Source organism: Podarcis liolepis (genome assembly GCF_965112155.1).
Source record: "Podarcis liolepis genome assembly, chromosome: 7".
Classification (NCBI taxonomy): Eukaryota; Metazoa; Chordata; class Lepidosauria; order Squamata; family Lacertidae; genus Podarcis; species Podarcis liolepis.
In genome coordinates this window covers 80,760,355-80,777,149 of record NC_139561.1, presented here as the reverse complement: position 1 = coordinate 80,777,149, position 16,795 = coordinate 80,760,355, and the positions used below count along the sequence as shown (strand labels likewise).

Below are 16,795 nucleotides of genomic sequence, written 5' to 3'. Positions count from 1 at the left end.
ACTGAGGGATTCAGGAGTCAGAGATATAAGAAGATTCCTGGTGGATCACCCAAAAACTCATATAGTCCAGCATAGTATTCTTAGGAAACAGATGCTTGTGAGAAGCCTCTCCCACCTGTGATCTCCAGAACCTTAACGGAGAGTCTTATTGGCTATTATACGGGAGGAAATGTAGCTATTGTGACTAGTACTCATCTGTCTCTCATAATATGAGAACCTGTGGACATGCAATGAAATTGAGTAACTTGATGGTTATATTCTACCTCTGCTGTTGGGGGAAATGTGGATCTGAATGTCTGTTGCTGGGAAACAGTAGTAGGAGAGTGGCGTTGCTCTCATGTCCTATTTTCAGGCCACTGTAAAAATACTTTTCTTGGGCAGATGGCCTGATTCAACAGGCTGATGTAAGTTCTATCCTGTTGCAGTTTATAGGAAATCTTCTTACAGCAGCCATTGCTTCCAAGTGGTGTTCACCCAGTGTACCTGCTGCAGAGTTCAGTGTTCCATAATGTACCTGCTGAAGACATCTGGCTTCATAATTTTATCTAATTTGACTGCTCATGTGGCTGAGTGAGGGTAGCCAAATGGGCAAACAGGTTGAGACACTATCACTATCACTTTTTTAATATGCTCCTGGGGTTGAGAACTCCTGGCCTGGGAGCCAAATGCAGCCCCCACATAACACTTTACCTGAAGTTTCACTAAAGCAAAAAAGGTGAAACTTTGAGAGCTGCACAGCCCCTTTATTATCTATATGGGCCACCACAATGAATATCTTATTCATCATCGATTTTATTTATGAAATTTCTATCTCATCATTCTTGCCAGAGGAGCCCTGGCTGGATATTCAAATGGTTTTTCTTTTGAATATCCCAATTTATCCTGTCTCTTCTCTTCTCTTCTCTTCTCTTCTCTTCTCTTCTCTTCTCTTCTCTTCTCTTCTCTTCTCTTCTCTTCTCTTCTCTTCTCCAATTACTATACCACCATTCCTCCCACACAAGTCGAAATTGGACGATAAAAAACATTATAATGTAGGGCCGGCAAACATATAACTCAACAACTTTTGGGATCTCGTTTCAGAAAGCTGAATATTTTTGGTGGTTTCCTTAGAAAAACAAGTTTTGAGTGTACTGGCTTTTACTTTTTGAGATGTGGGAACCCTAAGTTCAACATGAAAGATTTCTGAGTAAGCTTGGCTGTCCTGGAAGACAAGGAAAGGTCAGTAAAGAATAGGAAGCAGTATAAACCTGCAGTATCCTCAATGAAGACAGGTCAGAAGTGGGGTCTCTCAAGGATCAATACAGTGGTACCTCGGGTTACATACGCTTCAGGTTACATACGCTTCAGGTTACAGACTCCACTAACCCAGAAATAGTACCTCGGGTTAAGAACTTTGCTTCAGGATGAGAACAGAAATCGTGCTCCATCGGCCCCATTAGCTAAAGTGGTGCTTCAGGTTAAGAACAGTTTCAGGTTAAGAACGGACCTCCGGAACAAATTAAGTATGTAACCAGAGGTACCACTGTATTGGGTTTGGGGGCTTTTCAACATTTTTTATTTGGTCCCACACATCCTGTCAAAGAAACGTCAGGAAGCAAACAACAGAAAAGAATAGAGTTTCAAATATAGTGAAATGTATTTAAAACTTTTGAAAACATCAATAACTTTAAAAAGCTGAAACACACCCTCCCAGTCAATAATTTGAAGGCTAATAGCCTTCAAATTATTGCAAACTTAACTCCCTGGATCAATAGGAATTTTAAAAACTTGTGAAACATCATAATGGGAGAGGTGAATGCAGTGCACCAGAGTGGACATTGCCTGTCATGGGTTAGCAACAAATGGGAGTTACATCATGGGGACTTTCCCTGTTAATCATATGGGTCCATATTTTATGAGCAAAATATTTTTTTAATTGCTATGTATATGATTTATTTTTCAGAAGTTAAAGTTGTATGAGTTTTAGTTGTAGCTGGAGCTTGTAAACATTGCTTTATCAGCTGGCCTCTCTACTTGACCTTTGTGCATCTTGGTTAACTGTATCTCTCCCTAGGTAGAGAGTGGCCAGGATGTTTTTGATGCCTCATTGAAGAAGGGAAGGTGTGGTTCTATAATAAGAATAATTTTATTATTTGTACCCAACTCATCAGACTGGGTTGCCCCAGCAACTCTTTGAAAGCTGCTTTGAAAGATATGGCTGTGCGGCCCTTCATCCTTCATGGATTTGATTAATTTCAAGCTTTTTTGAATGAGATGGATTATGGAGACAGGGGTAGCCAACATAGTGTGCTCCAGACAATTCCCATCAACCCTAGTTGGAATGTCTGGCTTTTGAGGTGATGAGCGTTGTAGTCCAGCCACCTCTGGAAGTCAGCATACTACCTCTCCCTGATCAATATCCATTTCTAGCTCAGCAGGCTCAGCTTTAGCTAAAACAACCTGTGTTGTATTACTTGTAAATCACAGTTTGATATGACAATGTTGGAGCAGACAACTATATACAGTCATACCTCGGATTACAGACACTTTGTGTTGCACGTTTTTGGGTTGTGCACCACGCCGAACCCAGAAGTACCGGAACAGGTTAATTCCGGGTTTTGGTGCTCACGCATGCACAGAAGCACTAAATCACTCTTTGCGCATGCTCAGAAAAGCCGAATCCCGATGCTGCAGGTTGCGAATGCTGCGGATTGGGAACGGGCCTCCCGCATGGATCACGTTCGCGACCCGAGCATCCACTGTAATGGAATTCATTCTCGTATAGTACCCATTATTCCTTCCTAGAGGATTCTGGGGGTGGCATTTTTGTGAGGACTATGGACAGAATATTTGATTCAGGTTCAAGGAACCACACTTCCAAATATTTCTAGAGGATATATTTTGAAAAATGGTGAAATACTACAAAATTGAACATACCCTGTTGGCTGGTTCTAGAAATACAGTAATGTTCCAGCATCACCAGATTCCTGAGAATAAAATATAGATGTGATTTACCAATTGCTGATCATTGTATCTGATCATGGACATCATTTCCCCAGAAGCATTGTGATGAAATTGAGGTAGGATATACTAGGGGGTTATTTGGTGAAATTAAATGGGGTTCTCAAAAAGGATTCAATTAAGTAAAATACCTGTTTCGTAACCCTGAGAATGGGAGGGAGTGCAAACTGCAGGTGGCAGAACTTCATACCGTTTCTAAAAAAGAGTTAATCCAATTTCCACATTGTGCTTTGTGTTCCAGTATAAAATTGCACCATGTCTGGGAAAGCATGCAATCTCTAATTTCATCATTTCCCACCCCCTTACTGGACTAGTTCTTTCCACCTGGAGCCCTCAGGCTCCCTTCTTGGCCTATAAAACCCTCCAAACTAGGCTCATCCTCCATCCTTAACCGGCTTGTTTGTTCTGAGCACTTTGATCTCTTCAGCACTATGACGACTTTCTTGAGTACTTGTCTCCTCTTGGTCATCCTTTGCCCAGGTGAGTAGGAGCCTGAGATCTTGAATACTTTCTCCAAGAACATTCAGTCAAGGGGCTAGTAGTGTCCACATGACACCTTCTGAAGCAGGAGAGGCAAAGTAGTTGTTGTGGAAGATAATAATCAGGCATCCAAACAACATGACCAGTCCAACACAGTTGATGCTACCTACGCCCTTGCAGCCATACAGAGTTCTGCAGGAAGGAGAGGAGGTCTAGCTAATCAGGGAGGCTGGCAGGAGAAGATAAAAGCAGCAGAGACAACTGTCTAGAGAGGCAAGGGGACTGGTCCTCCTTACTGTTCCATTTACTCATGAGGAGGCCAGTGGAGAGGAGAGGAGTAACTTTAGCCCTGCAGTAGGCTGCTTGCTGCAGATAACTGGCTCCTGCTGGAGGCAACAGATCAATGGTACTTTGAGGCACTGAGAGACGTCTAACCATAGATGCCAACCCTATGGGGCTGGGAACATCTCTGCCTCCCCCAGTATGTGATGATGGGGCTGAAAATTCCCCAAACTTGAGGTGCCCCAATGTGCCTCCTTGCAACTTCCTTAAATATGTTGTACTTGTGTTCTCAAGTGCATACAATGAGCACCCCCAATGTCAGGCAGAACTTGGTGCCTCCCTTTAACCACAAGTTGAAAGCACTGGTTGCAAGAGCAGGGAACCAGTGCAAGGGCCATCCCTGGTAGGGGATTTGCTTTTGGGGGGAAATCTCCCTAGGTGGAAGTAGCCAGTTAGCAGTGACCGGGGATGGAATATGGCCCCTGCTGTTGTGGGCCCTGGGCTGGAGGAGTGGTATAGAGAGGGGTGAAGGGGTTTTCTTCATAACTCCCCAACCATTTTCCTGTGGATAGGCAACAGTTTTGATATTTTCCTGGTAGGTAGTGTGGTGTGGTGGTTAGCGTACTGAGCCCAGGAGCTGAGAGAGATCAGATTCTAAAATCCCCATTCAACCACAAAGCTGATATTGAGTCTTGTTTAGTGGTTGGGTCCTGAGGGTCCATTTATAAAGTGTGCTTATATCTCCTTATGGAATGGGGCAAGGGGCAATTTTTACATTTGCAGAGCCTTTTTGAGCCTCAGGATTATTATGGGGAGTGGGGTGCATTTAGCATGGCTCCAGGTAAAGGCAAGGCTAAGGTGGGCCCTAAGGGCAAAGGAAAAGCACAGAAAGAGCATGCATAGGCATCCCATTCCCCTCCTGTTCTGTGGAGGAAGAGTCAGACTAGGGGACTATATTGATGTTCCTTGAGGCCCTGAGAAGGCAGAAGGCAGCCCTACTGTAGCTGTAACTTCATGTGCTTGTCAGCTGGCAGAAGCAAGAAACACAAAATCCTAACCAAGGTGCTGTTAATTCAATTTCAACAGGTTTGGGTGCCTTGGAAGTAAGTACCGGTTTTGCTTCTCAGGAAGTGCCAGAGGTGGAAGGCACGCAGGAGGTGGTCATGGCAAAAGGTGAGGCATTATATTCTCAGCCGTGGAGTTGGCCAGGGTGGCATAATAATAATAATAATAATAATAAATTTTATTTATATCCCGCCCTCCCCAGCCGAAGCCGGGCTCAGGGCGGCTAACAACAATAAAACAGTATAAAACAGTATAACATAAACAACACTCTAAAATCATTCATTGTAAAATTAATTGCCATGGATTTGTCAGGGTTGGAGTCTAGCTCAGTGGCCTTTCTCCCCTCCAGTGGTGGCTGTGGCTTCCACTGCATTCCCCCTTTATACAGGGGGATCTGCCACTTTGTTGGATGCTTGTAATCAGGAAAGGGGCCCAGGATCTGTGGATGTGACCAATCACCCTGATCTGCATGGATAACCCTTTCATCCAGTAGCACCCACCAGCCCAGAGGGGAAATGAAGGGAGAAGGCTGGTCTATATCATCAGTGCTGCCCCACCCTGATCCCTTGGATGTGGTTAAGTGGACGCCATCCCATTTTCAGAGCCAACCGCCCCCACTGGGTTTCCATCATCTCCCAACTACCAAAGAAAGGATTTGGGAAGGGGGAAATTGTGTTGTGTTCACTCACTTAAATCTCACTTAAATAGGGAAATTCCCAAGAAAGGAAAGGACATTGTAGGTGAGATTGATGCAGGCAAACCAAAGCACAGGAAGGTGCCAATTGGTTACTGGGGTATTTAAATTTATGCCAGAATTAATATATCAAATTATGGATTTATGGAGCATACTCAGAGTTCATGGGGGGGGGGGATTGAAGACCTATGATGAAGCTTTATGCAGCTGGGCAGCTACTAATTAGGCCTGGAGTGAGGGGAAAGATACTAGCAAATGGGAAGAAGGTTTTGTGTCTTTCCATTTCTATGTCTGGAGATGTTCCTGTATGAGGAATGGGGGGGGGGTGGAAGAGATGTGTGTTGGTGTGCATGCAGCCTCTAACCCACCACTACATGCGGATCCTGAGACCATTAACATTGCTTGTGTTTGGCTTGGAATATTCTGTTTCTCAAAGACTGGACAACTTATGTTTCCTCTCCTCTCCTCTCTGCAGTGAAAACAGTGCAATGTATAAAAAACAATGGAAATCCTTGTATTATCACAGGAGGAAGTTGCTTTTCTCAGCGTACTGAAACCTATTTAAGTGAGTATGAAGCCTTTCTGTCATATTAACTCTAACTGTGTGTTTGCATCCTTTGGTCTCTGGGTTATCTAGTGTGACAACAGAATGCTGATCTCACCAACCTTGAGGAACTCAACTTTTTCAACAAGTAAATATTAGAATTAAAACTATATTAAAAATCTGTTTAAAATGTACCAATAATTACAATAGAAACAACACAACACTAACTCGTTCAGTAAAAGCAGTCATTCTCCAAAAACCTGTTGAGACCCACTTGTAAAATTACAACAAGGCGGGATTTAGTCTAGATTCTTGAGTAAGGTACAATAAAAGCAAAAATTAAAATAAAGAAGAAAACCACGTCTTGAAACCCATCCATCCCTCTCTATGCTGAAAACTCTCTCTCTCTCTCTCTCTCTCTCTCTCTCTCTCTCAGCAAGGGAATTCCATAGACTGCAAGGATCCACTGAGATGGCCCATTTCCATATCATTAACTAATAGAGTGTGGAACCTCTATCACTCTCTCATACTTTGACTCAGGGAAGCCTTATAGATCCACAGAGCCATTGGTAACCTTCTCCTGACTTTTACCAGCTGCTTACTGTGAACAAACTGTGCACAAATATTCAGGCCTCATCTTTCTCTGACATTTGTCTCATAGCTCCCCCTTAACTCCTAAATGACAATCCCTCACTGAATGATAATTCCCAACTGCTTAGAAAGCAACCAAATCAGAGTCTACTCTTCGTTGGTGCAGGCACATTGATGTAGCAATGAGGTGCACAGCAAGTGAATGCACACAAGGAGACATGTGTTGGGTTCAGATTAGCCCACAACTTTATTGATTACAGGGTTAAACAGCTTTGACACAGACACTGGGCATGTAACCAGTCCATCAACAGCATGAAGAGCATCCTGTGAAACTCAAGTAGACACTGGCAAGGGGTGCTCTGTGCCCTGAACCCCTGAGCTGGATGTATGGACAAGGAATACATTCTTCCAAGATCCCTGAGAGGGATCCCATCTGACAGGGTGGGGCTTCACCTCCTATTCCCACTAAGAATCCAGCCCAATGATTCTTCTGCTACACAAAGTGGTGAAATAGAAGGTTGCATAGAAGGTGACTACCAAACCTACAACACCTGGAACAAGTCCAGCATGCCATTAAGGATATTCACAAGCCACGTCTTGCAGCCAGCTGCTTAGTAGTGTATAATCTGTCCTGTAAAAAGTCCTCTTGGGCTTGCACATTTTGCTTCATCACTTAGTTCATCTTACTTGGTCCTTGTTAACTCAGATGGGATGAACAGTTCCCCTCCACACTTGCCTCTTCCATTCGCAGGGCTAACCCAGCAACAGACAAGCATTTTCCTTGTTCTCCTACTGTGTTATGCCCACACAGACTACCCAGTCTCCTCCTCCTCCTTAATTTGTTGCCTTCTTCCCTTGAGTCCTGCAATATTTTCCACTGAAAGCAAAGGAGACTGCTGTGACTTGGGTCCATTGGTCACTTCACTTTACACTCTCTCTCTCTCTCTTTTGTAATTCATTTTTATTGGTTGCTTTAGACATACATTCATCAAATCACATTGTAACAACTTAATTTTCCTCTAATTAAACATATATTTTTAAAACATAATGAAAGAAAAAAGAACAAATATACATATTTATTGATTGATTTGATTCATTTGTAATCCATTTCCGTTTGACTTCCCTCCCCTTCTTACCTCAGTCCTCAGTTTTACTTAGTTGACTGCCCCTCCTAACACAGCCATTTATTCAATAACTTAATTCCATTATGTTTTACTTTTTTCTTCTTCTTTTCTTACATGAATTACTCTAAAGTGGTAAAAAAAAATTATTCTCCATAATGGTCTTTCAAATACTGTTTGAATATATTTAAATCATTTTTTAATTTTTTGTATTGTTTGATCTTTTCATCTGACCTGTCTGCTTGTCCAGTTCTGTATACTCCATCAATTTGATCAGCCAGTAACTCTTTCTTGATAAGGTCTCCATTTTCCAATTCTGGGCATTCAAGACTCTTGCCGCTTTGGTGGCATACGTAAATACTTTCTTAAAGTTTCTTGGAATTTCATCCCCCATGATCCCTAAGAGGAATGCTTCGGGCTTTTTAGGGAATGAGCTTTCAAACAGCTGATTCCCTGGTGGCCCGCTGGAATGCGGAGTTAACCAGGGCTATTGACTGTCTGGCTCCGAAGCGCCCTCTTCCGATTGCATGGAGCCCGGGCAGCCCCGTGGTTTTCTTTGGAGCTGAGGGCGATGAAACAATCGCTGAGATGGCTAGAGCGTCGGTGGCAGAAAACTCACTCTGAATCTGACCGGACACAGGTTAGAGCTCAACGTCGAGCCTACCAAGTGGCGATAGCGACGGCGAAGAAGACTTTCTTCACCGCCTCTATTGCATCTGCAGAAAATAGTAGCAGGAGACTCTTTCAGGTGGTTCGCAATTTAACGAAACCACCTTTACCACCGGGGCCTTGCAATGATTTTGCTAAGTTTTTTGCAGATAAAATCACTCATATTCGGAAGGAGCTAGACACCACCGTGGGAGCAGGGCCGTGGCGGGAGAGTGCTAGAGCTCTGTCTGGCAAATTGTATGGAATCAGTTTCAATCCGTTACCCCCGAGGATGTGGACAGGCTGCTTGGACGCGTGAAACCAACCACCTGTCTCCTTGATCCTTGCCCATCCTGGCTAATAAAAGCAAGCCGGGAAGGGCTGGGCGATGGGCTCTGCGGGGTGGTGAATGCTTCCCTCTGTGAGGGAACATTCCCAGATCCGCTGAAAGAGGCAGTCATTAAACCGCTTCTTAAAAAACCATCTTTAGACCCAGCCAGTATGGCCAACTATCGCCCAGTCTCAAATCTTCCATTCTTGGGCAAGGTGATTGAGCATGTGCTTGCTGAACAACTCCAGGCACGCCTGGAGGATGCGGACCATTTGGATTCCCCCATCTGCCCCCCTTCTCCACTGGATCTGAGCTGATTCCCTTCCCCAGAAGATGGGCTGCCTCTCCCAATCCCGTGACGCTCTCTGGGATCCCTCTGGAGCTCTCTCTCTCCCTCCGGCACTGATGGCAGTTCCCTGACATCACCCTATTTATCTTATCTCTATACTTAAAAGACTTACTTCTAATTTTTATAAACAGGTATCAAATCATAACCTATCAATATTTTAAATGAACCCTGCAAGTGTTTTCAAATGTTTACAATGTTCCTTCATATACCTTTTTACTAAAGGTCTTTTTGAAAATCTTTTTCAGTTCATTATATATCATATCCCAGTAGGCTTTAATCTTAGGACACGTCCACCACATATGAAAGAAATTCCCTTCCTTCTCCTTATATTTCCAACATACCTTATCTTCTGAATTTTAGCAAGTTTAATCGGCGTCAAATACCACCTATACATCATCTTCATTAAATTTTCTTTTAATGGCATACATGCAGTGAATTTAATTGTTTTTGTCCATAGTCTTTCCCACATCAAATCTGAAGAATTCTTCGGAAGCTTTCTTAGCTATCTGAATTATTCCTTCATCAATAAGTAATGCTTCATTCATCCTCTATCTTTTCTGCCCTCTTTCTTTCCCCTTCAGGAATAAGGACACTGAATTGTGATCTGATAGGGACTTTGGATCAATTTCAAATTTTCTCACTCTTAATGTTAATTCTTTTGAGATCCAAATTCCGTCTTGACTGCTGGCATACTGGTTCGGCTCAGAATAATATGAGAATTCCTTTGCCGTTGGATGTTTAAACCTCCAAGCGTCTACTAAATTTCTATTAACTGGAAAAAGTTTGAGATAATCGTCCTGTTTTATTATCCACACTTCTATGAGTTCTATCATGTTCGAAACAGCTCCATTCAGATCTCCTACGAGAATTATTTTTTCCTCCATATAGTCTAACACTGTTTCTTCCAGGTGTCTATAGAAATCAGCTTTATTATCACTGGGTGCATATACTACTCAAGGCAGAGTATGTTTTACCAAGTAAGAGGGGACTTTCTTTTTACCCCTTTCTTTATGCCAGATTTATTTGTTCAATTTTAAATTTCATTTGTAAGATTTTCCTTTTCTGCTCTGTTAAACTATGGGGATATGTGGCCAGCATGACTAAGCCGCTTCTGGTGAACCAGAGCAGCGCATGGAAATGCCGTTTACCTTCCCGCCAGAGCGGAACCTATTTATCTAGTTGCACTATTAGCAGATGCCAAATAGGGCTGCAACATATAGTAACAGCACATAGCATCAAATGCTGAAATACTCTGTTGACAAATGAAGCCACAGAAATCATTTTTTTTAAAGGAAAAGGGGGGGAAACATACCCAGACAGATATAAGTGCATCTCCCCATAGAAGGTTGTGTGCAAAAAGATTTCTTGTATTGAGAAGTGAGTTCAAGAGATCAGAAAATTAGAGGAAACAGATGAAAAACCATCTTCTCCCGTCTCTCAGAAATATAGAACATAATATAAGGAAGCTTCATGAGTCAGGCCCCTGGATCAGCTAGCTGTATATCAGGTAGAGATGGGTAGTGGATCAAACTATTCTAGGCTCTTTTGTATGGGCAGAAAAGCAAGTCCATCTAGCCCCATTTATGTGCATGTTGTTAAGGAACTATCCTAGAATATTCACATGGTATTGCAGAAGAAATTATACTTCAAAGAAACTACTTTATGGATTAGTTTGCTGAATTCAGTTGTTGCCAGGTATTTTCTCTTAAATCACCCATTTGCCCAATTTATTTATATTTGTACGTTCATCAGTTTGAATTTTTGCATATCTTGCTATTCCTTCAATTCTTTCTAACAGATGGCTCTGTAGAGACCTACATGAATAAGGGTTGTGCTAAAGATTGTATCTCAGGAAATGCCACCTTCTCTTCAGTAGAAAGAAAATACGTATTTCATATCCACTATTGCTGTCAATATTTTCTATGCAACATGTTAGTGCTTGAAAGTAAGTATATCTATCTATTTTTAAAGCACATTTTTAAAAGAAAAGCCTAACTAGCTTTTCAGACACCTTTTAATTGAATAACTTTCTAAAGAAATGCCTGAAGCAACTAATATTATAGTTGAGATCTTGTTTATTCTGTTATATTTTACTCCAAGAAGACCCATTTATTCCAAATAGAATCCAATAAGGCAGACATTTATGTACAAAATATATTTTGAAAAATGTGAAATTTGCAGGTGGCTCTTTGAAATATTAAATAATCAATATATATTTTGGAATTTTTAAATCATATTATATTTTTTAATCCTTTTTTATTTTTTATGGTGATTGAGATGACTGGGGTGACTGGATGGATGATGTATCTGTGTGCATTTGTGGAGTAAAATGGGATGAGTGATACTGAATAAAAAGGTGGGACTGAAACTGCCTTGGTCATGCTGGCCGTTGATCTCCAGTGGGCTAGGGACAAAGGTGAAAGCTGTTTCCTAGTTCTGCTCGATTTCTCAACTGCCTTTGATACCATCGACCATAACATCCTCATGGACCAGGGGTCAGCAACCTTTTTCAGCTGTGTACTGGTCCACCATCCCTCAGACCATGTGGTGGGCTGGACTATATTTTTTTTTTGGGGGGGGAGAACGAATTCCCATGCCCCACAAATAATCCAGAGATGCATTTTAAATAAAAGCACACATTCTTCTAATGTAAAAACACCAGGCAGGCCCCACAAATAACCCAGAGATGCATTTTAAATAAAAGGACACATTCTACTCATGTAAAAACACGCTGAGTCCCGGACCATCCGTGGGCTGGATTGAGAAGGTGATTGGGCCGCATCCAGCCTGGGGACCTTAGGTTGCCTACCTCTGTTTTGGACCGTCTAGATGGGCTGGGACCTGGGGGCACTGTTATGCAGTGATTCTGCTCCTTCCTCCTGGGCCATGTTCAGAAGGTGGTGGGGGGATGAGTGTTCAGACCAGACCCCTGGGCTCTCACTTGTGAGATGCCTCAGGGGTCCATCCTTTCCCCCATGCTTTGTAACATCTACATGAAGCCGCTGGGAGAGATCATCAGGGGGTTTGGGCTGGGTGTTCATCAGTATGTGGATGATACCCAGCTCTACCTCTCTTTTAAATCAGAACCAGTGAAGGTGGTGAAGGTCCTGTATGAGTGTCTGGAGGCGGTTGGAGGATGGATGGCGGCTAACAGATTGAGGTTGAATCCTGACAAGACAGAAGTACTGTACTTGGGGGACAGGGGGCGGGTGTGGAGATCTCCCTGGTCTTTAATGTGGTAACTGTGCCTCTGAAAGACCAGGAGGGCAGCCTGGGAGTTATTTTGGACTCACAGCTGTCCATGGAGGTGCAGGTGAATTCTGTGTCCAGAGCAACTGTCTACCAGCTCCAACTGCCCTACCTGCCCGTGAGAAAAAAATAAAATTTTAGATTGAAACTGAGTTTTGATGACTCAACCATAGCTGTCAAGTGTCCCTTATTTGAAGGGACAGTCCCTTATCCCAGCGCCATGTCCCACTGCTGTCCCCTATTGATAGATGTCCCTTAAACGTCCCTTAAATGATGTCCCTTAAATTTCAGAGGAAGCAGCTCCTCTCCCTCCCTCCCTGCCAGCCAGGGAGGAGGGAGGCTCCAACTGTGTTGCTTGGCTGTGTTGCTCACCCAATAAGAAGTCTAAGAACGACTGGAGGGTGGAGCTTGCATGCCTTGCAAGCTGAGGGGTTTTTTGAATGCTGGACGCCATTTTGTTGCACGTGCTGCTGCAAACTTTGCAGTGCAAAGCCAGGCTGGGGAGCCATCTTAAGTAGAGGCTGCATAGGCCTTGTGGTGCATGTGATTCAGATTCTATTCAGTTGAACCTCTGGTTACAAAGTTGGTTGGACAGTGTTCTCGAAGCTACCAGCATGAGTTTGACCAGACTGCAGGAGGACAGGAAGACTGGAGTGCTTGGAACAGGTGAGGCTGCAGGTCCCCTTTTTTGGATGCTGGACCCTTATTTTCAAGGCTGCTGGTCCCTTATTTTCAAATCTGTAAGTTGACAGCTATGGACTCAACAAGTGTACAAAACATTTCCCCCCTTGCTTCCTGAAAGCCCAGCTCACCCTGGGACTCGTCTTGATGGGTTAGAACTGCAGAGGTAATAACTTTATAGTTTGTGGCTATTAGAGGCAGAATCTTAGTGTGATGTGTAGCATTTTGTAAGTTAGGAGATACTTTATGAATGCTGTAAACTGCCCAGAGTAGCTGGGGAAACAGAGCCAGATGGGCGGGGCATAAATAATGAAATAATAAAATAAATAAATTCTTCTTCTTCTTCTTCTTCTTCTTCTTCTTCTTCTTCTTCTTATTATTATTATTATTATTATTATTGGAGCACTGAAGACAGAAGGGTTCCTTCACTTTAAAGACACTTCAGTATATGTTGATGTTTTTGGTTTATTGAGATTTTACATTTTATTGCATTGTAATGCATTTAGGTATAAATTTAATTTTTATTTTATTGTAGTTTCTGAGTTTTCTATACCACTAGGAGACTTTTTTTTAGTATTAAGAGATATAAAATAATAATTAATAAATAAACAAATACACACCAAGGCTTTATTTCTTTATTTGTCTGTTGTTTAGAAACTTTACATAGTAACCTTAATCTGAGGAGGGTTTCCAACATAGTAACAAAGTATACAACATATTATACTTAAACAATATTATATACCTAAGTCTATTTCATAGTCATAAGCACTACATAAGTATATGTAGTTAGTGATTGAACACTATATATAATAAACCAAGCACCAAAAATAACAGTGGCCAATAAGTCACATTCACAACAATAAACTCCTCAATTCACCCCCTAAAAAATAGTACTGCTTGTCTGCTCATCTCAGGTGTAAATATCTACATCATTAATTGCAACCCTCTCACAGGATTAAAGAACTGAAGCCTAGGAATTAGAATAAAGATAAATGGGCTGGAATCATGTCTTGACTTTAGTATTTCCTTCTTGCAGAGCCACCGAGGCTCTTGAATGGGCTGGTGTGCCCAAACCTTGGTGTAGCTGAATCAAAAGTTTCTAAGGGTTCAAATGCCATCAGGTGTTACGATGAGGAGACTCAGTGCATTGAGTTTGTTCTTGTTCATAGTAAGTAGAACTGCCTTGCAATGCGTGGGAGGGGGGAAACAGGTGTGTGTGTGTGTGTGTGTGTGTGTGTGTGTGTGTGTGTGTGTGTGTGTTACTATTTCATTCTGTTTGTGGCTTCCTTCCAGAAAATAGATTATTGTGCCTTTGGGGGAAAGTTTCTTTTTCCTAAAAACATAACTCACCCCAAATCACATTTGCTTTGTATGTATATAGATGAGTATGTATATTTACGGGGTGGGGGTTTGAGAAGGTGAGAGAAATAGTCTGTTTGTTAAATTACAGGTAAAAATTTATTAAAAGAGTGTTTTCACCAGTCTTTAAAAGAAGTAAAATTAGCCATGGAGACTTGATCTGGAAAGCAGTATTTATGAAGATGAGCCCTTGCCCCAGAAGAAGAAAAAATAGACTTTTTTTGTTCTAACTTTTAAACGCCTCTCTCATAGTCATTTCATGTGGTGATTTTCAGATGATTTCTATACTTGCTCAACATACTTGTTAAAAATTAAGATGCTCCTATTTTCTCTCTCTCTCTCTCTCTCTCTCTCTCACACACACACACACACAAACACAGGTTGCTTCCAAGATGCTCATCTGACCTTGTCTCTTTTTCTTTACTAGACAACAGTGAAGTTCCTGATAAGGTCGTCAGAGGCTGTGCATCACCAGATTTTTGTAAATTCGCTAAGACATCAGTGCTTAACAAGTACTTTTCAGGCAAGATAACACGAGCACGATGCGGTGAAACTCTAGTTTCACCAAACCAACGCAGCTTTTAAGGGTAGTTAGGAGAGAGCAATGTCTTCTTCCTTTTGGATTCCACTATTTTCTGCAACAGAGGAAGTGGTGGTTGCTTGTCTGAACATGGGAGTCCAGAGCAACTGGTATTCAAAGGACTCCTGAGGCTTCAATTTGGTGAATGGGATGCAGGGAATAGAAAACTAAAGTAGAAATGTGGGTCTTTGGCTCATCAAAACATGGGATATGTGTAAAAAATTCCTTTGTTCATAATCAAAATAAATTGGTGAAGCAAATCAAAACTGTGTTGTGTGTCTGCATTTATCAAATTAAGAATATTTGGTGGCAGTGGTGATGAAGGGCACTGTTTTTAGAATGAAAAACAATGGGTAATTATGAGTTATCTTATTGATTTAGGAAATGTATATTCCAGTCCATATTTCAAAGAAATCTGAGTGGCTTTCAATAACGTAAATCTGGAATTCCAAGACTGGAATTATACATTCGTTCTTATTTATCAAATATCGGAGACCTGCCGATGGTCATAATCTCCTCAGTTGGGCAACCTTAGAACACACACACAGTATATAACACTTTTATTTGGGTGGATAGTATTAGGATCAAAACATTTGAAGTCCCTACAACTCTTGAAACAAGCCAATTAGAAAGATATGGAATATATTAGCTAATAAAAATAAATTCATTTTCACATGCTAAATCCTACTTCAATAATGTGCGGATAGGAATGGTAATATGGAAAAACTATGTGATAATGGGTGTAATGGTTGGGTCTCTCCCATAGAAGCGAGACAACTCTGGCAGTAATTAACTCAGGTTTAGTTTATTGCTCAAAACACACAAATCACTCTGGAGCTCAGTCACTCAGTGTCTGCTTCCAAATCAGCTGTTGCTGAGTCTGAGTTCCGCTCCTTCCTATTCCCACATTTAAAGCCCCACTTTCGCTTCCTTTCCTGTTCACACCTCTCATTAATTCTTGTGCACCTACGCATCATGGGATGGGCTATTTCCAGTGGCCCTCCCTCTGAGTCCGAGCTTAAACTGTCTTCCCCCTTGAACTCCCCTCTTCTTCTTGTTCTCGGAGCTTAGGCTTCTACTGCAACTAGGCTGCTCCTCCCTCCTTCTGCATTCCTACATAATTACCTCCTACTGTCTCTCCACGCTCTCCCCCTCTGTCAGCAATGGGATGCAGCTGACAATGGGTGTCTTGACCTTGGACCAACTGATAGATGAGGAAGACTTCTATACGTACAATACATACATCAAATACCATCTATCAGAGGTGGTCCAATGCCAATACTTGCAGCTACAACATATTTTAGTAACTTCGTTTGGTCTGACTACCTTCACAGCATCTGAGACACTTGAAATTTGGAGCAATTGGATAATTAATTTGAAACTCAGTTTGATATGCAGAGTTTAAGAAATGATTGGAATAAAGAATTGGAATGTTCACTATTACCTAAATAGTGGGAAAATTTCTTGGCTTCAGTATCATATCAATGGATCTTAATCTAAGAATTATACAACAGAAAATCCTTCTTAGAATCTATTGGTCTCCCTTGCATTTGTATAAGAAAAGATTATCTAATGTACAGTTTCTCTTGGTTAGAGATGTATTACTGACAATTCTTCTTTGAAACACATGCTTTTGCTGTGTCCTACACTTACTACGTTTTGGAAGAAAGTGATGGACACAAGCACTTTCTCCCAAAGACACTACTCAAAAAATTAAGATTTTCAGACGCGGCTATGCTCTTGAACTATATACCCATTGTATGGAAATTGAAAACAAGAAAGCAAAAATGGATTCTCTGCACCCTAATGGTGGCCAAGAGA

At 41.8% G+C, this 16,795-nt stretch overlaps 2 protein-coding genes across 2 annotated transcripts in view; both read left to right on the top strand.

Annotated features, from left to right (window-relative positions):
• Positions 1 to 4,871: 4,871 nt before the first annotated feature.
• The window catches only part of LOC310712529 (phospholipase A2 inhibitor and Ly6/PLAUR domain-containing protein-like), a 96,155-nt gene continuing 84,231 nt past the window's right edge, over positions 4,872 to 16,795 (top strand). The window contains exon 1 of the mRNA XM_083515682.1: positions 4,872 to 4,935. Coding sequence (XP_083371808.1) covers positions 4,926 to 4,935 — 10 coding nt within the window. The 5' untranslated portion in view covers positions 4,872 to 4,925. The remainder of the gene's footprint in view (positions 4,936 to 16,795) is intronic.
• LOC310710492 (uncharacterized protein) lies at positions 12,780 to 15,337 on the top strand. Its single transcript, XM_083511363.1, has 3 exons — positions 12,780 to 13,020; positions 14,072 to 14,203; positions 14,822 to 15,337. The coding sequence occupies exons 1-3, from the start codon at positions 12,969 to 12,971 to the stop codon at positions 14,977 to 14,979; spliced, it is 342 nt and encodes a 113-aa protein (XP_083367489.1). The 5' UTR covers positions 12,780 to 12,968; the 3' UTR covers positions 14,980 to 15,337.